This window comes from Chelonoidis abingdonii, chromosome 2, assembly GCF_003597395.2.
Source record: "Chelonoidis abingdonii isolate Lonesome George chromosome 2, CheloAbing_2.0, whole genome shotgun sequence".
NCBI classification, from domain to species: domain Eukaryota; kingdom Metazoa; phylum Chordata; order Testudines; family Testudinidae; genus Chelonoidis; species Chelonoidis abingdonii.
In genome coordinates this window covers 236,523,726-236,551,605 of record NC_133770.1, presented here as the reverse complement: position 1 = coordinate 236,551,605, position 27,880 = coordinate 236,523,726, and the positions used below count along the sequence as shown (strand labels likewise).

Genomic DNA, 27,880 nt, shown 5'->3' with positions numbered 1-27,880 from the left:
GGTCCTCTCATGGATCAGTAACTGGTTAAAAGATAGGAAACAAAGGGTAGGAATAAACAGTAAGTTTACACAGTGGAGAAAGGTAAATAATAGGGTTCCCCAAGGATCTATACTGAGGCCAGTGCTGTTCAACGTATTCATAAATGATCTGGAAAAAGGTGGTGAACAATGAGGTGGCAAAGTTTACAGGTGATACAGAATTACTTAAGATAGTTAAGTGCAAAGCTGATGACTATGAGTTACAAAGGGATAGCAGAAAACTGGATGAATAGGCTACAAATTGGCAGATAAAATTCATATGCAGATAATGTTGATAAATGCAAAAGTAATGCACATTGGAAAACAATTCCAACTATCTATACAAATTAGCTGTTACCATTCAAGAAAGAGAAGTTGGAGTAATCAGAAATAGTTCTTTGAAAACATCTGCTCAATGTGCAGTGGCAGTAAAATAAGCTAACAGAATGTTAGAAACCATTAGGAAAGAGATAGATAAAACAGAAAATATTATAATGCCAATATATAAATTCATGGTACACCCACACCTTGAATACTGCATGTAGAACTGTAGTCCCATCTCAAAAAAGATATATTAGAATTGGGAAAGGTACAGAGAAGGGCAACAAGAATGATTAGGGTTATGGAAGAGCTTCCATACGAAGAGAGATTAAAAATACTGGGACTGTTCAGTTTAGAAACGAGATGACTAAGGGGCAATATCATAGAGGGCTATAAAATCATGAATGTTGTGGAGAAAGTAAATAGGGAAGTGTTATTTACCTCTTCAGATAACACGTCAACTAAGGGTCACCCAATGAAATTAATAGGCAACAGGTTTAAAACAAACATAAAGAAGTACTTCACACACCACATAGTCAACCTGTGGAACTTGTTGTCAGGTGATGTTGTGAAGGCCAAATTAAAGCTGTGTTCAAAAAAGAATTAGATAAGTTCATGGAGGATAGGATCATCAATAGCTGTTAGCATATGCTCCAGGACCTTTGACTGCCAGAAGCTGGGACTGGACAACAGGGGATGGATCACTTGATAAATTTTCCTGTTCTGTTCATTCCCTCTGAAGCACCTAGCACTGGATACTGTTGGAAGGCAGAATACTTGGCTAAATGGATCATTGGTCTGACCCAATATGGCCATTCTTATGTTCTTAAGAGAAAGACATAGGAAATTGTAGGTCAACTACTTAATGGGGAAGAAGAGCTAATATGAACAAAAACAAGAAGGCTGAGGTGTTTGATGCCCATTTTGCTTCAGTCTTAAATTAAAACGTTAATTGTGACTGACGCCTGACACAATTAATATTATCAACAAAGGGGAAGAAACACAAGCCAGAATAGCGAACAGACAGGTTAAAGAATATTTATATAAGTTAGATATAGTCAAGTTGGCAAGGGCTGACAAAATTCACCATAGGATATGCAAGGGCTTATTTATACTTGAAATGCTCTGGGGCATAGCTATAGTGCTGCACTTGTGCCGCTCGGGCACTTCAGTGTAGACACTGCCTACATCAATGGGAGGGATTCTCCTGTCGGCATAGTTAAGCCATATAACAATATGTTAGCTAGGTGAACAGAAGAACTCTCCCATCGACCTAGTGCTGTCTATAGCAGGGGTTAGGCTGGCTTAACTACATCACTCAGGCATATCATTTCTCACGTCCCTGAGTGATGTAGCGGGGTCAGCTTAACTTTTTATTGTAGACCAGGCCTAAGGAACAGCTGAAGCAATCTCAGAACCATTAGTAATAATCTTCAAGAACTCATGGAGGATGGGTGAAGTCACAGAGGACTGGAGAAGGGCAAATAGATCTTTAAAAGGAGAACAAAGAGGATCCAGGGAATTATAGACCAGTCAGCCTAACTTTGATACCTGGAAAGATAATGGAAAAACTATTAAACAATCAGTTTGTAACCACCTAGAGGATAATGGGGTTATCAGGAATAGCCAGTATGGATTTGTCAAGAACAAATAATGTCAAACTAACCTACTTTCCTTCTTTGATAGTGTTCCTGGCCTACTGGATGGGAGGAAGCAGTAGATGTACTATATCTTGATTTTAGTAAAGTTTCTGACATAGTCTCTCATGACATTCTGATAAGCAACCAAGGGAAATGTGGTCGAGATGAAATCACTATAAGGTAGGTGCACAACTGGTTGAAAAAACATACTCAAGGAGTAGTTATCTATGGTTCACTGTCAAACTGGGAGGCTATATCTACAATGGTCTGACAGGGTTGTGTCCTGATCTGATACTATTTAACATTTTCATTAATGACTTGGACAATGGAGTGGAGAGTATGCTTATAAAATCTGCAGATGATAGAAAACTGGGAAGGGCTGCAAGCACTTTGGAGGACAGGATTAGAATTCAAAACAACCTTGATAAACTGGAGAACTGGTCTGAAAACAACAAGATGAAAGTTAATAAAGACAAGTGCAAAATACTACACTTTGGAAAAAAAACTCAAATGCACAAATACAAAATGGGGAATAACTGGCTAGGAAATAGTGTTGCAGCCAAAGATCTGGGGGTTATATTGGATCACAAACTGAATATGGGCAAACAATATGATGCAGTTGCAAACAAAACTAATATTCTTGGGTGTATTAACAGGATTTTCATATGCAAGGTATGGAGGTAACTGTCCTGCTCTACCTGACACTGGTGAGGCCTCATCTGGAGTATTTTGTCCAATTCTGGGTACCACACTTTAGGAAACAGATGGAAAAATTGGAGAGATCTCAGAGGACAGCAAAAAACATGATAAAAATTTCAGAAAACCTGACCTATGAGGAAAGGTTGAAAATAACTGGGTATGTTTAGATGTGAAAAAAGAAGATGGAGGTGGGGTTGATCACAGTTGTCAAATATCATAAGGGCTGTTATAAAGAGCATGGTGATCAACTGTTCTCCATGTTCGCTGAAGATAGGACAAGAAATAATTTGCTTAATCTGCAGCAAAGGAGATTTAGGTTAGATATTATGAAAAACTTTCTAACTATAAGGACAGTTAAGTACTGGAATAGGTTACCAAGGGAGGTTGGGGAATCCCAGTCATTGGAGATTTTTTAAGAAAAGGTTGGACAAACACTTCGTGAGGAATGGTCTAGGTAAACATGATGCTGCCACAGCATGGGGGATAGACTAAATGAATTCTCAAGATTCCTCCCAGCCCCACATTTGTAGATTCTATATTTCTATGACCCAGTTTGGTGTTGGCAAGTCAACTGTCAGTGATGTGGTGGTGGAGATTTCTGAGATGATTAACATTGGTGGTGGGCATAAAAATGTGCATGCAATAGTAGCTGACTTCCAGAGAATGGAGTTCTCAGACTGCTCTGGGGCCATCTATGGCAGATGATAGGAAAAAGAGCAAGTGAATATGTCAACCACAAAGGTACTAATCCATTGTTCTCTAATTCTTGGTTGATCACAGAATGAGGTTCATGAACATCAATGAGGTGTATGGGAAAGGAGCTTGACGCCAGGGTGCTGAAGAGATTTGGTGTTTTCCTGTCTAGAGAAGCAGGGATCTTATTCCTTTAAAATGACATGGTTATCAACAGGGTATGAGTGCCATTGCTATTTCGGGGCCTACTACATCCCCTCTCCAGCCATGGCTAATGAAACCATACCCTGATCTCAGACGACCCAGCAGAGAAAGGTTTAATCGCACGGTTAGCAGTTGAAGGATGGTAGGATGGTGTGCATTTGGTGGGTTGAAGGGGGCAAGATGCTGACATAATTGTTTGGATGCCAGTGTGCCACCATGTTATTCTGGCATACTGTGATCTATACAACATCTGAGAGGCTACAAAAAATATTTCTGCCTGGAGTGCTCTCAAGACACCAGTGATTTGCAGGCCTGGCACAGATAATCAGAAAGTGCATTTATCACTGGCTCTGGGACTGGGTAGCCAAGGGAAATAAGGGACGTCTTGTGTGCCCACTTCCTGGCCATGCAGGTTGGTGCGGATGAGATATGATGCTATGATGGCGGCCTGTGACGAAGGATTGTAATGCAGTAAGGTTTTGTACTGTTGTACTTATCAGCAATACAGCCTGATTGTCAGTTTGGTATAGATTTTATGTGACTATAAGATTTTGATATTTTATTAAAAGCTTCAGACACAGCTTCCTGACTCTTCCTCCTTTCGCAAGCTCCCATACACCAATGTACCGTACAACCAAACCAAGTTATTAACAAACCAATTTCTGGTGCTCCTATGGAAATAGTATGGAGCTGCTAAACTGGGGGCTACAACTCCCATCAGCCTTTTTCCCTCTGCACTTCTTTTCCCCAGACCAAGTAAGAGGAAACGTCCTGAACCAGGAAGTGACTGTTGGAAAGCAGCAGCTGCATGGCATGGCAGGAACTGCAGAGAAGTTGAATGCAGAGAGGAACCTCCAGGAGCTGCATGGGGAACGGCATGTGGAACAGGCAGTGACTGCTGGTCATTACAACTGGGTGCAAGTCTATGTGAGACTTGTGGGGGAGCAGCAGCAGTTGGGCAGGGAGCCAGTGCAGAGGGACCCCAATGAAAGACACTAACTGAACCTGCCCTGGAAAACTGCAAGCTCCTGTTTGCTTGAATAGAAACTGGACTGGAGAGGGCACTTCAGGCACTAAGTCCCAGAGTTCCAAACATTTACAGCTATTGCTCACTTTGAACTGTAACTGTTTAAGCCTCTGTATCTAGGGTATGTGCAACCTTTCTCCTTTCCTTTCAGCCCTAGTAAAATAGCCTCTCTCTTAACCATGTGTGTATGCTGTTATTGGGACCCACCAGGGCAGGTGCCTACAAGGCCTAGCTGCTGAAGGAACTGCAGTGCTTGTGTACAAGTCGTGATACACCTGGCACATTACTGATATGTTAGGGGATTGGTGTACTCTTGGTGTGCTTGTTGTCTAGCCAGCTGGGTGATGGGCTTTGGCTGATGGGCATTTTCTAGGCAGTTGGCAGAGCTGGACTGAGCTGCGCAAAAACTGGAACTGGCTATATGGAAATAAAAGATTAAATGCTGAGGAAAGATTTATAAACTGGCAGAGAGCTTCTGGTAGTAAGTGAATAGATAAAAAGGTTGGGAGATATTGGCATGGGGAATTGTGGGAATGGCATTGGAGGACTAACTAAACACAAGCTCGAGCATACACAATTTTGCTGTCTTCACACTGCATTGTGGACATGCGTGGGGGTCACAGCTCAACATGCACGCTGCCCCATTCCCTCAGCCAAGCACACTAGCTTGGGTCCAACACATCCTTATTCATGTGTTTAAGGGCTTTGAGTGTGGACATTAGGTGGAGTTGGGCATGTGATACAACTTGCAGCGAGCCTGCAGTGTAGACCTGTTCATTACTGAAATCCAAACCTGTTCCCCTGAAGACAAATACACACAAAGGAGACAGAAAAGATGAAAAATGCAGCCTCTGTTTCTGCTGCTGACTCTTACTTGCAATCTCACTGCTGGAGAAATGCAGGCAGAGCACATGGCCTGATCAGCCTTAGAGTGGCTGTGGCAAACTGGTACCAGCATCGGGCTCTTCAGGGCATTCCTTTTTGCTGACTAACTGGTCACAAGCTCACAGCAGAGTTGCAAAAGATGCATTCTTGGCCAACTAAGCCAGACTCTTATTACACAGGAGGCAAAAGAGAAAGGTAAGAAAAAGAAATAAGCAGGGAAAGGAAATGGACACGAGGGAGCGAGAACAGCAGGAACCCAAGTTTCACATTCCAGGTGCCCTTCACGGTTTAAGCAAAGCCAGTGGATGTGCTGGTGTCATCAGTTCCCTCTCTCTGGTGCAGTCTGGTCAGAACATCTTTCAGAATCAGGACGATAAAGGCTCAATGGTGTCATGGTGAATCCTGGCCCCACGAGATGGTAAGGGTAGCAGCCATGATGGTAAACCTGGATCCTTCCAGTCCAGATGTCCCACTCACTCCCACTCAGGGTACCTCTACACTGGAATAAAAGATCTGCAGCACAGCCGCAACTGGTCCAGACTGACTGAGTCGGGCATGCAGGTCTCAGGATATGGCACTAAAAATTGGGTTCAGGCTGGAGTCTGGGCTCTGGGACCCTTCCCCCTCACAGGTGTTTAATTACAGTGCAGACATACTCTTCGTGATCCTCAGGTAAACAATGTCCAAGAAGAGATGGCCCCCTCATCCCATTAGCACTAATCGGTCAAAACACATTTTGATGATTTAATCTACGATTTCTTTAATCTTTCATCTCATATCAAACTTTACTAGGAGTCTCATTGATACCTTATCTCAATTCTTTTAACTTAACAAGATGGCAAAATGGGATTGTCTCCAACTTCTGCTGACTTTTATAAACAATCTTATATAACACTCTGCGCTGGACTTTTATTACCTTGGACAACTTAAGAGTACAGGCCTTTGCACAGTATACAAGACCATTTGTCAGATAATATAGATTCAAATTAGGGCAATTTAAACTCCCTGTAGATTTTTTTTTTTCAGCTGTACAAGTTTCAATTTTCATCTAGTTTTTTATTTTATTTTTTTAGATTTTCCTATACAAATTTTTTTAATTAGAGCATGCATTTGTTTATCGAGCCCATTAGGCATCTGTAAGGATGGCATACTGAAAACATAATTAAACCTAAGGATAGTAATCATTCTAATGATTGTATTCAGTCCCACACAGTAAATTGCATCTTGTTCCAATTTATTTTGTCATTGAACAGCAATTGTACAAGGGTGCAATCTAATATCCTTCATGATGTTTAAGCTCTATTAAGAAGAAACCCTAGATATTTCATACCACTAGTTATCCATTTAAACTGCTACTGAGAAAGTATTATACAAAAGCAGAACTGTGACAATGGCAATACCTCATTGTTAGTCTTGTTAATTCTGAAGTAGAGATACAAATAAATAACATCTATCAATGATGCTTTTATGGCCCCATTACCGTTGTGTCTGAGTGCTTCACAGTCTTTAAATACATTTAACCTCACAATAGTCCTGAAAATGGTGGGGAAGTACTATTAGCCCATTTTACAGATGGCAAACTGAGGCAGAGAAAGACTAAGGCTATATATATACACTACGAGCTAGGGATGTGATTCCCCTGCTCAGGTACACATAATCCCAAGGTCCAGACTAATACCCTAACCACTGGACCATCTTTTTCTTACATACCTTGTCACACATATGTTCCAAATTGAATTCATGTAACACTGATCAGACAAATTTTCCACTACATTTGCATTCATCACCAACTTCTCTGTCTAAATTAAAATCTGTGGGAGAATTACTTGATCCATAGGCTACTGAAGTCAATAGGAGTCTTTACCTTGACTTCACTGGGCTTTGGATGAGACCCCATATTCAGAAGTCCTCAGTCTGGCAAAAATTCAACAATGGATGTGTTTTGCTTGATTAAATACTCAAGGGTGATGTCTTCAGGATATGTTGGGTTTTTTTGCATATTTATCTCTATTTGTAAAAATGTCTGATATCATCTGTGTGTTTGTGTGTGTTTGGGATGTACATGTTATAGTATATGAGAATGTATATGAAAGCTAATACACAGAATGATAAAAACAAATGACAATAAACAGATAAAAATGGAAAATGGTAATGTTCCTTTAAATTGATGATTAATTATCAGTCTTTCTGCTGTCATTCACAATGATTATCACTGAATTTACATAGAGGCATCTGGGAATTGATGAGAAGTACAAATACAAATAACATCAATAGCCAGTTCTCTCTTAAGGTGTTCCACATCCGTTTGAATAATTTCTCTAAAACTCTTTATGTTGTGTAGACTTGGGCAGAGTTCTAGCTGCTGGGACGGTTTTTCGGAACAGTTGACTTATTAGGCTCTTTGGTTCAGACTCATGTCAGATTGCTTGAGCAGTATTCAGGAGCAATACCATTCTCTGTAACTGCCTTCCTTTTCAAGTCAGGGTTTGCTCCAGCTATGGTCTTTTGCACTCCCTTCAGATGTTAGAGGAAACAAATTTGTTCTACAGGCCTGTGTAGCAATGGGATCCGGACTTTTTTGTTGTACTCTTAGTTAAAATTGATATTGACACATGACTAAGGCTAAGTTTTTGTCATGGATATTTTTAGTAAAAATCATGGATAGGTCACAGAAAAATAAACAAAAATTCATGCCAGCCTCGGACCTGCCCCTGACTTTCACTAAAAATATCTCTGACAAAAGGGATAGGTGAATCAGCACCCAGTGCTGCTAAGACTCCCTGGTCCCCTACTGATGTGGTGTGTCGGAGCTCTGGGGTCCCTCTGCCTCTGGGGCTGGGCTGCTATGGGGTCCCCTCACCCAGGGCAAGCTGGCAGCTGGTGTGTCCCCCAGCCACAGGCTGCAGGTGCATCTGGGTAGCTTTTGGGTCTGACGGCCACCCGCTGCAGCTGGGCAGCTGTAGGGGTCCAATGGCTGCCACTTGCCATGGCTGGGCATCTTTGCGGGGTCCACCCACCCACCGTGGCTGGGCAGCTGCAGTCCCGCTAGCATCCCCGCTACAGCTGGGCAGCTGCAGGGTCTGCCAGCTGCCTGCTGCAGTTGGGCAGCTGCAGGGTCCCCCCACCAGGTTGGGGACTGGGAGCTGCAAGACTAGCTAGGAGCTCCAGCCCCAGGGCAGAAAATGTCATGAATGTCAATGAAAGTGAAGAATTCACGTGACTTCCGTGACATAACCGTAGCCTTAGATATGACAAATCTGCAAGATGAAAATAATTCCCACCTGACAGTCTCTGCCAAAAAATCTTTGGTGTGCATAATAATCTTCCTTTTTCCAATCATGGTCAAAGAAATGACACAGGCATCAATCATTCAATCTCAAGCCATTCCGAACACACATACACGTTGGCACACACTTCCTCATGGCCATATTCTCAGCCACTGCCCTCCATGTTTGTGCTTACCCAGACCTAGGAAATTTCTTTTCCACAATATGTGGTTTATTTTATATATTTATTTGGTTTCTTTAGATTTGTAAAGGCAAGTTAGAAAAGATCTCTCGCAGATTCTAAGCACACTGAGAAAAAAAAACAAACAGATCAAAACAAAGACAAATTCAACAGCAACCTGCAAATATACAATTGCAAAATATCACCATTTGGTCAATGGCTAATCTGTGACTGACATGAACTAACATCCAGCCTGTTCATTTGTAGTCTCCAATAGGTACTTACACTGTCAGCCAATCTCTGAGGGGCTTTCCTCGTGTGCACGTGTTTTGTGAGGGGCAAATTCTTTCCCCACCACGCAACCCAAATATTTGTTCTGTGAGTGAGGCAAGGAAGAGGAAGAAAAGGGGACTTTTGGGGTGCAGGCGAAAGCCATCTCCTCTACTAGGCCATGGTGTAGCAGGAGAGCAAAGCTGTGGCCATTATTGCAGCTCTGAGTTCTCTACAATATCTCCCTTGGTTCCTCAACATGGGCTTCATGGGCCCAGACCTGCAAAGGGCTAAGTATTCTGGACCCCAACTCAGAAAGCTGTGAAGCGTGTGTTTAACTTTAAACAGGTGATCAATCTAATTGACTTCATGGAAGTCAATGGAAGTTTTGTCACTGATTTCAACAGGACCGAGATTTCACCCAATAGGACTACTCATTTGCTTAAAGCCAAGCATGAATGTAGAAGCAGGATCATGGCAAGAGTGCTCATCATCTTTCAGGATCAACCCCCAGATGAGGAAATGGTCAGTAAATATATGTAGCAGTGGATCCAGTAGCTGCACCTGTAGCCCATCCCTGCCCTGACTCCAAACCGATTCTGTGTGCCAATGCATTAGGTAGCCCCACTGAGTGGTTCTCGGTGACACACAGATCTTCTGCTTTTTTGGTGGAACTGCATATCCCAGATTAGCCCCTCCTTGCAAGTTCACTCATACATCAGGTATGTGAGACACCTTCTAGAACTGCCATAGAACAAGGTTTTGTGGTTTTTTTTTTAATTTAGACTTTCTGGGGCACATGGCAGTGGAATAACTGCAGCCAGGACAAGCCGAGATATTTCATATGAATTAGGTTTGGGAAGGAGTTAAACCATTAAAACCGCTTAAGCTATTTCTGGCAGCTAAAGAATATGACCCTTTTTATGGATTGTAAATTTCATAAATCAAGGCTCCAAGACAATCTTGCATATGCCTTATTGTAAGGTATAATTCCCAAATCTGAACCTTAGCGTCCAAAATTTGGGTACCTGCATGAAACCTCTAAGCTTAATTATCAGCTTAGATCTGATATGCTGCCACCAATCAGGACTTCCAGTGCCTGGTACACTCTGGTCTCCCCAAAACCTTCCCTGGGGACCCCAAGACTCAGATGCCTTGAGTCTCACAACAAAGGGAAATAACCCACTTCCCTTCCCCCCTCTTTACCTCCTCCCAGGCTTCCCCTCCCTGGGTTACCCTGGAAGATTACTGTACTTAAACTCCTTGAATTACAAAACAGAGAGGACAATTCACCTTCCCCCCTCCTTCTTTTTCCCCCTCCCAGTCTTTCCCTGAGAGAGACAGTAATCCTGGCACAGAGATTCCTATCCCCTTGAGCCTCAACTAGAAAAGAAAATCAAACAGGTCTTAAAAAGAAAGCTTTTAATAAAAAGAAAGAAAAGACATAAAAATCGTCTCTGTAATCAAGATGAAAATATTACAGGGTCTGTTAACTTATAAAAAATGAATAAACAGCCTTATTTAGAAAAAATACAATTTAAACATTTCCAGCAAACTACACACTTGCAAATACAGAAAACAATGTAAAAACCTATATTGTTTTTCTATCTGTACTTACAACTTGGAAACAGAAGATTAGAGCCTGGAGATAGTGTGATCACCCTCAGAGCCTAGAGAGCACACAGACACAGAACAAAGGACCCACACCCAAAACTTCCCTCCCTTGAGATTTGAAAGTATCTTGTTTCCTGATTGGTCTTCTGGTCAGGTGTTGTTTGTTAACCCTTTACAGGTGAAAGAGACATTAACCCTCAGCTATCTGTTTATGACATGCCTTTTACTGAGCTGCTCTGAAAAGGGGTCACATGGACATACACCTTCTTTCTCAGCCAAAACCAAAGAGCTACAACAAAGTTTGAGAAGTCTGAGATGCAGCAAATGCACACACAGTGCAATCCCAACTCAATGGTCTCCTGTTCGAATAGGATAACAGATAGAATGCTGCAAATCACCTGGGACCATAGTCTAGGAAAAAATCCTTTCTGCACTCAGGTCACATTCAGTCTACAAATTGTAATGGAAGAGTTAGGCTGTCAATGCAGTGCATGATTAAAAGAAAAATGTCCTGTCTGTGCAGGCTCCCACAGAGACAGGTTTTAATCAGTGGATATTTTCCCCGGTATATGAAAGTCTGGTTACATGGTTGACAACTATAATATACAGAGGAGATAATTTTGATGAGTATTAGAGCAGCACAAATCCACTGCTAAAAACAAACAAACTATGGTATTAGGTTAGTCTCCAGCTTTGCCCATAGAGCTCACTCACATTTAAGTGTAGAGACTTGGGTTCAGGAACAATTTCAAGTCTCTCACTCCAGCTCAATGAAATACCATCGCATTGTTGAAAGGTTTGTTTACATGAGGTAATTGTTCGGAAGAGCTCTTCTGGAATAACTCTTCCACTATAGTGATCCCAGAATAACTCTCCGTGTGGACACTTGTTCCTGAATAGGAGTAATTTTTTTCAATTCCGTTTAATCCATTTTGTAAGTAGATTCAACTAAACCAGAAAAAGGCACTCCTATTCTGGGTTAAGAATATCCACAGGGGGAGCTATTCCCCCACTTGGTAAGGCAACTCCCATTTTTCATGTGCTATAATATATATTCTGCTTACTGTATTTTTCACTCCAGGCATCTGATGAAGTGGGTTTTAGCCCATGAAAGTTTATGCCCAAATAAATTTGTTAGTCTCTAAGGTGGCACAAGGACTCCGCGTTGTTTTTGCTGATACAGACTAACATGGCTACCATGCTGAAAACTATTCTGGAATAGTTATAGTGCTTTCAATTCTCTCTTGACCTTGTTCTGGAATAACTTTCCCAGGTGGACAAGCCCTAAGTGATACATTCTGAGCTAGAGTTGGTTGTCTCCTGCCAGCTGAATTACTGCTGACCTTTCTTTAGCCTTTTTTTAAAGTTGATTGGATATAAGCCACTGTTACCTGGGTCAAGGACCACTCCAGGCTGTTCAAACTGATGTTCAGCACAAGACGGCATGTACCACCACTACATCAGGGTCTGTGAAAGACTGGTGCCAGCGATCGGGACATGGGTGGTCTGGCCTGGTCCTCGGCACAGTGTTCGAGGCCACTGAGCAGGTACAAAGTCAGGAGACAAATGTCAGAGCTGAAAGTCAGAGCCTGGTTCAGAGAGGGAACAGAAGCCTGGTTCAGAGAGGGAACAGAAGCCTGGTTCAGAGAGAGAACAGGAGCTGAAGCCAAGGTTAAGCACTGAGTCAGAAGCCAAAGAGCCACAGCCTAGGGTCCAAGGTCTTATGGGGCCTTGATAGGCCAAAGTCCTTTCAACCTTTCACAGGAAGAATTGGGGCTCCCGTTGGACAGAAGGTCCTGTCCGTTATCTGGATGGGCCCCATCCGTTAGAAAGAGGTCCTGTCCGTTAGAAAGAGGGCCCCAAGTGAGGCTATTTATCCAAAAGTCCTTTCTTTGTCTGTTGGTCATTGGAGAATCTATATATATGTGAGGCTCTCCAGGAAGTGTGAGCCTCTCTGGGAGATTATGATTTAGCTGATTTGCCTTAATCATCACACACTGTTTTTAGTACCTCTAGGAGCTGGGGTCATCCTCCCACATGGAATTACGTACAGTCCCAGCCCCACAATGATACATAAACTTACTACAGTAAGATCCTCTAAAGATATTTAGGAAATTGATGTATCTGTCACAGCTTTGACAAAGTCTTCTGTTTGCAGTCATAGTTCCTTAGTGGAGCCCCATAGTTCTATCAAAATTGCTCAGGCCGAAAAAAAAATTATCAGCTGTTGAACACTCTAAAGCTGTTAATGACTCTTTGAGAAGCCCATAGGACAATTGCTTTTCACATGGCTATTAGTCATGTCTTTTTCATTATTATTATTACACATATGCTTTTCTTTGACACTCTCTTTTGGTATAATGTTGAAGGTCAGCTCTGCATTCAGCACTGTTAACTTGCTTTTCTATGCCCCGGTACAATTGTTCATTATGGAAAAGTGACACAGTAACTGTTTCCAACCTAGACAATAAAGATGACAAAAGCAATGAGCTACAATTCACGAAGTGATGTAATATCAAAAGGGGAAGTACATTTTATTCATGTACATTTTCCATAGGTCTTCATATCCAGTTAGCTCACATTTTACTCTCACATACTGATGTTGATTGGCTTTCCTAATCAGTCATGAGTCATTCTGGGAAATGGAAAGAGACTTTAGCTCCAGGTTGAACAATGACGCCATTCCCTAAAGGGATTTTCTTTTGAGAACAGTGTAAATCATGTGCTTCCTAACATCTTTTCCTACACCAATTATAAAAATACCAGGGCTATAACTAATGAGAATAAGAGGGACTGCTGCAGTTCCTCAGAGGAATCACATTATATACTGATATCATTATCCATGTCAACAATCTGAACTTCATTAGGCAACTATTTTTCCAGTATCATTTATTGTCTTGCTTTTAATCTCTTGCTGTAACTTGACAATCATGTTTGTTTTGATTAATTATTTACATGAATCTCGGATCCTCCATTTTAATGGCTGTTGTGCAGAATATGGTTTCTAATTAAATTCCATTTCTCTGATGAAATAGTATTTAAATCCACCAAATGTCATAATTCATTGTAATATTAAATAATCAATTTCTGACATATTCTCTGAAAGCAGCGAGGCAGAAATAATTCATAAAATAAGGCAATTGCATTGGGTTACCATGATGTACTGCTGAGGGAGAGAAGCAACAGATTTCCAGAACTAATGTAATCAGATCACGTTGTTTATCATTTTCTTATGGAAGTGACATTTTGTACATTCATAAGAAAAATGGCCATGAGAGCAGATAGTTGTGTGATAAAACAAGAGGAAATGATTATCTTTTTGAGAGAGATGATTGCATGTTCATGGATGAACCAACAAAACATTGAAGTATTCAGTTAAGTAGTTAATGAAAATTGTTAGACACTGCAGGTGCTTGGATGACATGTCTATGAACAGTAAAGGTAGGATTTTCCAAAGCATTCTGCACTGAGCTAACCCTGTTCCCATTGAAGTCAGTGGTATAACTCTCATTGACTTTAGTGGAGCTGAACTGTTTAATTCAGAGTGTGTCTACGCTGCAGTTGGGAGGTGTGATTGTAGCATGTGTAGATATACCCAAGCTAGCGTGGATCTAGCCAAGTCCAAGCTAACTTGAGTAACAGTAGCAGTGAAGCTGCAACACGGGTGGCTACATGGGCTAGCCCCACCCACCCAGGACCCTGAGTTCATACTGCCCAGGTTGCTGAGGCTTCACTGCTATTGTTACTCAATCTAGCTTTGGTCTAGTTTGGGTATGTCTACCTGCGCTGCAACCACACCTCCCCCAGTGCAGTGTAGACATACCTTGAGGGTTACCCAGCAGCTGGGAGGTGTGATTCTCAGGCTAGGTAGACAGACACACACACAGTGCTCAAATTATTGGGAAAAAGTAGGGGGGATCTGAATATGAAGTGACTTACTTTAATTCAAGCAGTATTGAGAAGTAAGGGAGCCATAAAACAGATATGAGGTAGTATATTAAAGGGGCTCGGTCCCACCAACCCCACCTGGTAATTCAAGCACTGGACACTTGCTACCACTAATCAAGCTAACACTTAAAAATAGCAGAGGGGATGTGGCTGAGGCCACACAGACAGCTGTGAGGCTAGCCAGCTGAGTACGTACCCAGGGGTCAGATGGGACTGTACCCGGGTGACTGGTCAGAGCTGCTGCAGTGCCAACACAGGTACGTCCACCTGTGCTGAGAATCACACCACCAGCTGCTGTGCAGACATATTCTAAGAGAGCTTTTGAAGAACCCTGTGTTTGGATTTAAGAGTGCCAAGAATTAACATTTCAGGATTTAATTCTATTTTAAGATTGTCTGTCTTTGTTTAAATGTGTAAATTGGACAAAAAAATTAAGTGACTTTAATAATCAGGAGGGCAACAAGAAGTTTATTTCAATGTATTTTCTTACAAAATAATATATGGGCTGGAAACATCCTTGAGTATAGCTTCAGTATGATTCACAGGGGCTGCAGTTTTCATATTAATGGGAGCTATGGCCTAGATTCATAAAGGTACTTAGGCATTGTCACATTGAGCATCACAACTCTATGCCACTACGATAAAGGTAATGCTTGTCTGTGTGGTGACCAGAGAACTTGGAGCATTGGTTAGATACTGTGGAATGATCTTCCCCAGGATCTAAGGACATTCACAAATGTCATCAACTTCCACTCCACACGCAAGGCACATGTCTTTGCCCTTGCCTTCTCTATTATTAAGACAAAGCAGTGTGTACATTAAAAAACAAAACAAAAACAAAAAGACAAGAAGAACCAGTAGCAAAAGGAAAACTTTCTACTGCATATACAATACCCTCCCCCTCAGGGAGGGGAGAATGAGAGAACAAACCACGCATCAGGTATTAGTACATCACTTAATGCATTGATGGAAGAAGCTCAGATATTACAGTGATGAGCATGGTATAAGAACCTACATAGAATACTTGTAAATTAATATGCACTGTAATCTCAAATTTCATTTTTTACTGGAAGTAGCTCTCTTCCAGAAGTGATATTAACAAGAATAACAATCCATGAGGTCAGTCCAACATTGATTACTTGACATTGTGCGGTCAGAAATTTTCACTGGTACCACTAGGTGTCATGTAAAAAAATATTGCCTTCTCCTCCATGTCAAGAAGAGAGGAGATTAGAACCATAAGGAAACATTTTTAAATATTAGATTGCTGTATATACATATAGTATATCACAGAATAATAGAATCATAGAACTGGAAGGGACCTTGAGAGGTCATCTAGTCCAGTCCCCTGCATTCATGACAGGCCTAAGTATTATGCAGACCATCCCTGACAGGTGTTTGTCAAACCCGCTCTTAAAAATCCCCAGTGATGGAGATTCCACAATCTCCCTAGGCAGTTTATTCCAGTGCTTAACCACTCTGACAGTTAGGAAGTTTTTCCTAATGTCCAACCTAAACCTAAAGTTTTTCCTAATGTCTACATAAAATGGCTCATTCTGAGTCTAATCCAGAGCCCACTGAAGTCAACGGAAGACTCTCTATGGACTTCAGAGATTGTCTTATGAAAGCCAGTTCCCCACTCCCCATTTAGCATTTCCAGTTTTGTGTATCTCCAAATAGCCCCCCCCAAAAAGTTTATGGGCACAGACATGCTTAAAGCTGCTGCCACTTATGCAAGCAGCATTTGTTCCCTGCAAAATCAAGCACTCAGCACAGAGAACATGCCTCACTTTTTAAAAATTAAAGGCACTGTGTATAAGGATGTGTGCATCAATAGGAAATTTACCATGCACTGTACATAGAATAATGTATTGTTGTGTAATGCTACCAAGGTTCCCTTTTAATAGTCATCCTTTATAGCAGTTACCACACTACTCTAAAATATGACTGGATTTCCCTGTAGTTAGAATAGGAAAAAGAGCCTAATCCTGAGAGATGCTGAGTACTTGCAATTCCCATTGATATCAATGAATTACTCTGGCCTAGTAACTGTTTGCAGAAGATGACTCTTTAATGATGACTACTCTAATGCATATACTGCAAGCATCACAGGAGATTGCACTGCACGAGAGGTAAAGGAATGAGGTAAGCAGGGTCTAATATGGTCATAGATGCACTATCTTGTGCATATAAAACTGTTCCTTTTTATAGACAAGTTAAAATATCGAAGTAAAAGAAACCTTTGAAAAGCGGAAATCTATTGAAAAGCAGAAGTATCTACCCGGACTGGTACGCAGTATTTACCCCTTGAGGGATTTCATGTTATAGATACTCTAACTCCCTACCAAATAAAAGCGTTTACTGTCCTGTTTATTTGCACCAGAGTTAACATGATGGAATGATTTGTTGTGCCAATAAAATTTTTGTTACATTATAAAAAGGTTTCTTGCACTACTATTGCTACATAAAATTGTTATGAAATTTAACCCTATTGCAAGCTCCAGAAAGGCACATTCCACTTGTAGGACTAGCTACCAGGAAAAAAAAATTTTTTCTTTCTTTCTTTCTTAAATATGGCATTTTAATTCTACTTTGTCATAAACAATTTCACAGGATCATCTCTCTTTTTTGCTCAGTAGCTGTAATCTATTTCTGTCTACTTCAACACCATCCTACATACATATATACCAAGATCTTGTACAAAACTATGATTATTATATTTTGCGAGCAATTTTCAGGTAAATAAACAAAATCTGTTCTACTGCTCCTGAGAAAATAGGTCCCATTCTTCCTCTTCCCCCAATGGCCCTTTTAGTTTCAGTAGTGCAAATGTTCAGAGTCCAGTAGCAGAACAATCTGCAGTATCTAATAGCCAAGAGGCTTCTCCTGATGGCACAATAATATTATTATATTAAATGGTGTGCAGTTTCAGGCTGGCATGGTAATTATATAGTAACTGCAGTAAGTGGCCCATTAAGGTAAAATGTTTGGATACCCCAGATTCCCACAGAAGGATACAGAATGTCATAAAAAAAGATATAATAGTACTTTAATTATTACAATTTCCCTGACCTTCTTCATCTTTATTTGCATTAGGAAGCTATTTACTTTCTAAAATAGATTTATATTCATACCTGGATGAAGTGTTCCCTTTCTGCACATGTTCTAATGAGTGAGCATTAATTGCTATGGATGAAATTCATTTCAATACAAAGGGCCAGAATTAGGGCTATGAACCACTCATGTTCCCAATGTAGGGCTGTTATGAAATATGAGAGCAGTGTACATTTCAAATAGCAAGTTTTATACTCAACTATGCAATCTAAAATCTGTACTGTTATGGGTCAGTTACTGAAACCATCCACTCAGTAAACAGAAATAATAGCATGTGACCTGCATAATAAAGAAGAGTATAGGAGTGGTAAAATCTGATGATAACTGAAAATAGAAACTTACAGACAGTAATATTTGGATGGCGCTGTGAATGACCTCGAGATACTGGAAGTCAATGATGCAGCCTGTCACAGAGACATAGGAATAATCGTCTAGGATCCCAGGGGCTGAAGGGCGCACCACTCTCCGTATGCAGCCTGGCCCATGCTCTCGCCACCAGGAACGGTGCATTGAAATGTTAAAGGTCATGAGATCAGTTTCCTAGGAGACAGAGAAAAAGGAATGAAATCCTCGTCTATCACAGCATTAAAGATGAAAACAGGAAATAATGTAATTTCACTTATAAAAGAAAAACTAAGCTAAATAACTAAATAAAAAATTTATAAGATGAAGCCAGACCATTGAAAAGGAGAGAGGAAAATCTTATTGGGGTCCTGATCGGCTAGATACTCTATGAAACATAGAGCAAATAGTAGTCCCTGTCCAAAAGAAACTTGGAGTCTAAAAATACAACCTAATTATTACTTCACTATAAAGTGTCTCCAGAACGCATTTATTCTTCTGGTAGGTAAAGGTGACAGCCACTTACAACAGTGGTTCTTAACCTTTTTGGGCTAGGACCTCTTTATAAATGTTTATGGCCTGCCCAACACACCCTACAGTGGCAACTAGTGTGCTGTGGGGCTGGCTGGCCTTGGCTCTCTGTTCTGGGTGTTGCAACCTCTGGGGTTGCTGTGCCACTCAGATTGGCCCTGCCCCAATGACTGGACTAAATTTGTGTGAGTGGAGTTGTGACCTGGCTCAGGGGATTGCAGTGCCACTCACTCAAATTTGGCCTACCCAGGCTCCTGTCATCGTGGCGGCTTGGCCAAATCTGAATGGTGCTGGGACCTCTAAAGTTGCTGTGCCTGGAGTAGGGAGGCGAGCCCAGCCAGCCCTGTGGGACAGAAGCCAGAGGATCTGCCATATGACTCTTTGAAATATTCCTGTAACCCATTTTTGGGTCCCAATCCATGGGCTGAGAAACCCTACCCTATACCCAATGTTACTTCTACAGGATAAGATCTAAAAGAAACCCCTACAGAATGCATTTGAGGCAACAGGTCTAGTGGAAATATCTTTTATTTTGCATAAATTGATCCGTATAACATGTTTAGTGTAGTATATATAGATATATATAGTTTCCAAGTCATTATTTAGACTTGGCGAGATATCTGTCTTTTGATTTTGAACATCTTTCTTTGATTCTATTTTGCACTTAGGGAAGGGTGATATCTTACTGAATTGAACTAAAACTTGACAGACAACTCTGCTTAGGTAAAATATAATTATAAATAAAAGCAAGAGCCAACAACTGGCAGTTTCTTATGTTTTGCTCAGTGCAACAATCCCTGTTACTTTATTACACATTACTGATGGGCTTTTTTTCTTTATGCTACTAAGCCATGGAAAAGTCTCCCCTTCCATATTTGGTTGTGGGAACTTTATTAAGAATTTTTCTGCCTTGAGTCCCTGAGGCCTTAAGTGGAACTTAAGTTGTGCACAGCCCTTCTACTTGGCCTCCACGCAAGGGGTGAATATCACCCTAACTGTTACATAATAGTTGTTTGCCTATTTTTCTGCATGGTGCAGGAAGAACAACATTAAGTAGGGATTACCCTGTAAACTAACTCTGAAGCTATGTATCACTGCAAGGCAGAAATATGATCTGCAAAAGAACTTTACCATTACAGAGACAATTGTTTTTCTTTTTTTTACAAGACGGAGCCAATACGTTTATGTACAGTACTTTATTACAAATAACCCGTATAAAGGAAACGCCCAGATGTCCTTAATCTCATCTAGAGATGGATGAAAATTTGGAAAAGTTCTCCCAGGTTTGTTTTGCAAATTTTGACGATGTTTTTAAATTTAAAATTTGTCATCCAGCTCTACTCTTATTTTGCAAAGCACCCACGAATGTACTTAATTTTTAGCATGTGCTTAAGAAGTCCCATTGACGTCACTGGCCATTATTGTCTTTCATTCAGTAACGGAAGAGGAGACATTTGTGAAATCTATCTGACCTTCAAGCCACTGATGGTACAATGAGAGAAGGAAACACCCATATCACCATCAAATTCTCTGCTCTGATATACAAAAGATGTGATCATGGCACTTTTTGTATCATTACTTTTGTTCAGGAGCTGTGGGTAAGGGTGAATGCCAGACTGCTGTACCCTGGTTCTCCAAAGCAGATGCAAAAGGTAAATAATTATCCAGCAGAGATCAGAGTCTTCTAAGTGTAAACTAACAAAAAAAATCACTTGGTACTTTAGTTTGACCTCTAATATGTCACTCCACAAAGTGGCAATGTTACAGCTGATAAATGTTAAGCTACTGATCAATAAATGAAAGCCTGACCAAAAAAAAAATGAATAATTTGCAATAGCCAAAGTGTATCTTCTCTCTGAGAAACACCTAAGCTATTAATGAGTCAGATATGCCACCCTTAAAAAAAAAATCAACTAGTGGTTTTACTATTTATACTGAAATAAATAAACTCAAATAAAAACACAGATGAAATGAGATAAAGAACATTGATCCACTCTGTTTCTTGCTTTTTCCATACAAAATGTTGTTTATGGCTAATAAATTATAAAAAAGATACTAATAATTATTCGTTTGACCGCACCGCCTACCCACCCCATTGTGCTAGACACTATTCAAACACTTATAATTAGATTTAGAAGGATTAGATTTTTATTGGTAAATGTCACTAAACATGAGTTTCACCATACACACACACACAGACAAAAATATTTCTAACAATATCTTCCACAAAGAAAGTCAAAGTAAGAAAAATGCTACTTGAGAACTTAAGAGTCTGATTTAAGGAACTTTGTTTCTTTTGAAATCTGATGTTGGCAGATTGTGTTTTAACAATTATAGTGATTTAATGGTTTGAATCTCAACATCTACTATCCTTAAAATATTGTCTGAGCTCCCCAATGATTTTCCACAACTGTGAAAATGTAAATAGATAAAAATAGAAAAAAATGCTTAAAATAAACATTGGTATTTTTCAAAAGTATATAAAAATTTAATTCTGCCAAGCCTACTTATAGTATGATAATCCCTGTTCGAAAAAGCTTCCAAACCAGGTGATCTTAACAATAAGCAAAATGTGTTCATGTACAGAGCTGCAATGACCTCCGCATTTTAGGTACAATTAAAGTGTTGTGGTTTTCGAAGAGGCAATATGAATATCACTTTGAACAAATAATTCACATGCATATGTCATAACATATACAATACTGAAACATCACCACTCATTTCAGATCCACACATCAAGCTTGTGGAAAATTTGTTAAACAATAAAGCATTTAAATACCAGTTGAAATGTTTCAGCACTTGCATTGCATTAGATAAGTGCACTGCACAGTGTTACATTTTAATCCAGATCTATGAAGTGTACTCACATGGGATAAATCCTCGTTTCAGCAAAGATGTGTTTAACCTTAAGCACATCAATAATCCCATCCCTAGTGAGCTAAATATTCAACAGGTATCTAAATCCCACTGAAGTCAGTGGGATTTAAGCACATGTTGAAGTGCTTTGCTGAATAGGGATGGGATTACTCTTGTTTAAAGTAAAGAACATACTTAAAGTGCTTTGCTTAAATTTGGAACCAGAAAATCCAAAGATTGTTTCTCCCAGTGTACAGTTTACAGGTACCATTGTAATTTAGTCTGGGTGTTTCTGCAGAACGGCTCACAAAACTACCACTTTGGAAGGTGCTTAGACTGTAGCACTGATTGCTTACTCCTTTCAGTATTATATGAGAGTATAATGTTTGTCAGGAAAGTCCAGGAGGATGCTTGGAGTTTTTCAATACATAACACATACTGTTTTCTCATGTTAAAAACAGCCATTAAGCTTCAAGACACTGTCTTCCAGAAGGTAATGTAATGTAAATTGCTGTTTTCTTACAAAAGTATGCAGTTTTTCAAGCTTGCTACTACTGATTGTGTACCAGACTCTATGCATCTATATAACAGCACACCTTGAATCCAAAGAGAGAGTGCAAAGGCACAGTGCTTTAGGATTGCTTTTAGTGGTAGCAATGTTAGTCTGTATCAGAAACAAACAAAAAATAATAATAAAAACAAAACAAAATGAGGAGTCCTTGTGGCACTTTAGAGATTAACAAATTTATTTGAGCATAAGCTTTCATGGGCTAAAACCCACTTCATCAGATCTATGAAGTAAAAAATACAGGAGCAGGTATAAATACATGAAAGAATAGGGGTTGCTTTACCAAGTGTTAGGTCAGTCTAACCAGATAAATCAATTAACAACAGGATACCAAGGGAGGAAAATAACTTTTGAAGTGATAAGAGAGTGTCCCAGGCAGTTGACAAGAATCTGTGAGTAACAGTAGGGAGAAATTAGTATTGGGGAAATTAACTTTAGGTTTTGTAATGACCCAACCACTCCCAGTCTTTATTCAGGCCTAATCTGATGATATTCAGTTTGCAAATTAATTCCAGCTCTGCAGCTTCACGTTGGAGTCCGTTTTTGAAGTTTTTTTGTTGAAGAATTGCCACTTTGACGTCTGTTATTGAGTGACCAGCGAGTGACTAGTGAAGTGTTCTCCTACTGGTTTTTGAATGTTATGATTCTTGATGTCAGATTTGTGTCCATTTATTCTTTTGCATAGAGACTGTCTGGTTTGGCCAATGTACATTGCAGAGGGTCATTGCTGGCACATGATGGCATATATCACATTGATAGATGTGCAGGTGAACGAGCCGTGGATGGTGTGGCTGATGTGGTCAGGTCCTATGATGCTGTCCCTTGAATAGATATGTGGACAGAGTTGGCACCAGGGTTTGTGCAATGTGGCTAAGTTAATGCTACTGTGGGAACCTTAACTTTCAAAGTTCTCATTCTGGGTGATTTTGTGCAACCTTAATGAGGGAAGAATACTCAGAGGAGAGCAGCAAGAATTGTGGGTCAAACACACTGTTTTTTTGTCTGACCCATTCACATTTCTTCATCATGTCTGCTCAGAATGTGATTTCTTCTGGAATAAAGGAATTGCCATACTGGATCAGATGCAGAGTCCATCCAGTATCTTGTCTCATAAAATGGCCAGTACTGGAAGCTTCCCTGGAAGGTGCAAGAACCTACAGTTGGCAGATTTGGCATAAACTGCAGGGATCTTATCTTCATTCTTATTTGAGTAGCCCATAGTCGATAGCTGATGCTTTACTAGCAAATAATAATACCGGTGCAATAAATAGTTCCATATCATTTTCTGAAAAGAACAAGAATGATCAGATTCCCCAGCTAAGTCTTCCATTTTCACAGGTGGAGAGGAAAGACATTCATTCAAAGAGCTTATTGGCAAAGAATTATAAGGTACATAATTCCAGAAAAAAAAGGGACTGTTAACAAAGAATATTTTGTCCTAATTTCCTGCACTCAATTAAGTTTGCAGTTTTGATGCGAGATGTTGCTTGAACAAAAAGCATGTACATTCCATAATATTTAATTTCAAAGAGTCATAAATCCCTATTAGATGCAAATAATGTGTTCCAGCGTTAATGAAGCCTGCTTTAACTGTATAGCTACCCTGGAGAGGGAGCATCAGCTGCAAGCCAAGGTCTACAATTTGCAGAATAATCTTAGTTTTCTACTCCATTACATCCTTAGTACACAGGTTCTGATCCCAGTTAATGCTGTATCTGACCACTCACTCTTTGTCCCTCCTCATTACAGCTGAACAGACTGATTTTGAAGCACTGGGCAGACTCCACTAAGAAAGTGGCATTGTGAATAACAGGCAATTCTGTTGTTAGCTCTCATATGCATTAGCAGTGATGATGGTTCAGGCTTCTGATATTTTGAATATTAATTACTCCTTTTTTGCCTTAAATCTAAATATTTGACTTCAGCTCAACTCAGGTAAAAGCCATATGTAAAACTGAAGATGGGACTTAACTTGTTGCACTTTATATAATCAAACTGTGCTAACTACTGCAATCTCAGAACTGCTGTAGCAGTCTGGTGGCTCAAATGGAAAACTGTTTAAATTTGTAGCATCCCCCCCAGCCTCCACAGAATAGGGTTGACACATTTTTATGGAAGGCTTAACCCCCAAAGAGTGATGTGATGTGATGTGATATTATGCATATTCTTTTAGAATTGTGGATGCTTTTGTAAATCATGTCATAGTACTGTCCCATATTTCTTGAAAAACTCAAAGTAACGTCTCTACTTTAACATGTGTACAATTATATACCGATTTCATTCTATATTGATTCTGTTATGGAAAATTTACTTTAAAAATATTCTCCGCATGTTGTTTTGTCTATATGTGTAATTTATGAACCGCGTACCCAGTGTGATTTCTGGGTGCGGTGGGAGCGTATTTCATGTATTACAGCTATAAAGCATGTACAAAAGATGTTTTCATTTTGGCTAGATATCACTGTCAGACTCCCTCAGTTCTAGAAGGCAGCTTTTGCTTAGTGCTCAGGTTCAAACACAGGAAACAGCACTGCAAACACAATGACTTGAAACTTCTGCCATGTGCCAAGACATACTGAAGTACAATTCTCACGATAGACCCTTACCTCTAATCTTGTGGGAAAAGTAAAAAGTAATCAGTATGTTGATGTGGAGGCTTGCTGACAAGCCGATCTGCAATGGATAGTTCTAAGATGCTGCCCAAACAAGCTATTTGACGATGAGTTTGAAAAGAGGAATTCTCAGCAAGTATCAGGATGGACAGCTTTTTAATGTGACAATTTCATCATCATACCAACAGTAACATCTGTTGGATACTGTCCAATGCTGCCAGCATGACCTGCTGACTGGATTAGAGTTTGCACTGTAGACAAGAATGTCAGCAATATGTCTTGGATACTTGGGCAAAATTACATGTTGACCTTTGATGAGGCTGTATATTGTAAGTCCAAAGAGATCCAGTGGATGTACCTGGAGGAATTTCAGAAAACAGTCTCAAGAATGGGTGGTTTCCACATAGCACAGACATTTCTGGCTGTAATTCTGAAAAAAGTATGAAGAGAGTGGTCTCGGAGACATCCTCATAGCAACACAGCAAGCAATAAATCATAGAACCATGGAGTGAGGGTCCACAACTTGTAATGGAGGCTCTGTCCTGACTGCAGAGGCATTCTTTAAATGGGTACAATATTGCCCCAGATTTGAGCAGTATGTGTACCCCAGATATTGATCAAGTTAATTGCAACCATATTGTGTGCATTCACCCACCATGAATGAATCAAATTGAACACCACAGAGTTAAGGGTTAATTTGAATAAGCAGGGCTTCTGGAGACAAGGTCATATGCTAGTTGCAAGCTTGCAGTTTTTGCTAATCAGAATGGGAGGAGGGAAAAAAAGAGTCAACAAACTGACACTGAAAGAGAACTTGGAATTTGGGTACCTTTTGATAAGAAGTGTATTATGACAGATTGTTTATTGAAGTGTGCAGGCAGAGAGTTTCACTGGGTGTTTTTTTGTGACCAAGTGGGTGAGTATGTCTGTGGGTGTAAAAAAAAAAGTATAGTGGTGTGTGTGTGTATGCGTGCATGTGTGTGCGTTGGGGGGAACCAAGAAACTGAGGGAGACTGAGAGGTCAAGAAAGTCAAGCAGCAGCCTGTAAGCATGGTGTGACCCTGGGAGAAGCCAAGAGAAAGCATCTGGCTGGGGGTGCTAGCTAAAGAGACGTGGGCTGTAAGCAAAGAAGCTTTCCCCTGTTTTTCATTCCTTCTGCATTCAGAGAAGCTGGACTTTGAACATTCCTTGTAATTAAACAAGATGGAGTCCAGTATTTTCTTTTCAGTCAACACTTTCAACTCCCAAACGGAACAACCTGCAAGGTTCCAAACTTTTGCTAGCTGCTTTGATCAAAAAGAGGCAACACTGTCATTCAGAAGGGCTCTGTGGCATGTATACCTCCAGCATCTGGTCCCCTGCTTACACGCAGTGGAAATCAATCATATCCACTGTGTCTGGTTGTGAAGGATGTGGGGCTGATCTGCAATAATTTATGAATGCTATATGTGACCTGGTTATTGGGATAGCTACAGAATGGTATATTGGGGTATTGGAATATTTATTGTACACATATTGGTTTAGTTTAGTAGCAAGGATGTTAGTAAACAAGTAAGAGGGAAACACAATGGCTCCAAATGAGCAACCTCTCAGTAAACACATCAGGGAGCTTCACATTAAGCTGTGAAGATGTTACTTCAAGTTGCCAGCCAAGTTACAAGACTTGTTTTGTCAGTGTTGGGAGCATACAGATCAAGAGCACTTAAATAGTTAAAATAGGAATTCTGGAGGGAAGGAATACAACTGTCAATGAGCTGTTCCCTGGGGAACAGACTAACACAGCCATCTGCTTGGAGATCTAGGCTTTCGAGGAAGATGGTAAGACAGATATGTGACAGGTTTCAGCTTTGCTTTGTTCCCACTGATGAGTTTAAACAATACTTTGTTTTAAGAAGGCAGTTTGGTGTCAGTGTATTTACTGTTGATCACAGACTCCTCCAGGGAAGAACCACAGTTACCGAGGCCAGCTGGACCGGCTGGGTAAGCACAGTTGAGTCACAGGGTGCTGTAGCCCAGGACTCAGTCTAACACAGAAAAATTGTGAGATTCTACCCCAGGAGAAGTGAAGGCACAAGGCCTGACATCTGAGTGGGTACTCAGTGAGACCCAATGAGGGGACAGATGTGTAGCTAGCTTTGTTGTCATGACACTAGTCAGCTCCATAACTATGGAAGTGGGGTCATGACTCCCCTGGAAGCATAACTGCTGGTCTGAATGTCCCTCATTTACAGAACTTCTGTCCATTAATCTATAGTTCATACACAGCTATACAGACAGGAATAAAGAAAATTACTTAGAAAATTTCTTTTGTTTTGAAAGATTCTATATACTTAGCAGGTATGCCCTGTATTTTACATGGGGGATATTGAAGAATCTCTCTGAAAAAAACTGACACTTTTAAAGTAAAATACTAAATAGCTTTTCAGCAGTTAGCCCAATTATTCCTAGTTTCATAAACTGAACAGGTGTTTTGACCCATTCACAGACTTAGTAGAAAGTACTGGTTGTTTACTGCAGTAGGCAATAAAACTGGCAATTTTTAAATTTATTTTTTGTTAAAAAATTAAGCTATGCAGCCAAACTGATGAAAAGCCCAGGAAAGTGGATGAATAAGGCAAGTACTGTATTCTGCTTATTTTGTTTATTGGCCAACATAGTATGTCAGATTTTTATAAAAGTGAGCATATGAAATTTGTGGGTCTATTTGAAGAACAGGCAAATTAGCTGCCTAAATGGAAAAATAGCTGTTTTGCTTTGTTTAATTTGCCACCTGCCCAGGAATCTGTTTCCTGTTTTGCAAAATAGGGAAGCTTCTGTTCAGATTTCATAGAATCATAGAATCTTAGAATATCAGGGTTGGAAGGGATCTCAGGAGGTCATCTAGTCCAACCCCCTGCTCAAAGCAGGACCAATTCCCAACTAAATCATCCCAGCCAAGGCTTTGTCAAGCTTGATCTTAAAAATCTCTAAGGAAGGAGATTCCACCACCTCCCTAGGTAACCCATTCCAGTGCTTCACCACCCTCCTAGTGAAAATGTTTTTCCTAATATCCAACCTAGACCTCCCCCACTGCAACTTGAGACCATTGCTC

The 27,880-nt window shown here is 40.3% G+C and overlaps 1 protein-coding gene across 1 annotated transcript in view; it reads right to left on the bottom strand.

Moving 5' to 3' along the window:
* The window catches only part of NKAIN3 (sodium/potassium transporting ATPase interacting 3), a 293,169-nt gene that overhangs the window by 92,084 nt on the left and 173,205 nt on the right, over positions 1-27,880 (bottom strand). The window contains exon 4 of the mRNA XM_075062029.1: positions 18,223-18,420. Coding sequence (XP_074918130.1) covers positions 18,223-18,420 — 198 coding nt within the window. The remainder of the gene's footprint in view (positions 1-18,222; positions 18,421-27,880) is intronic.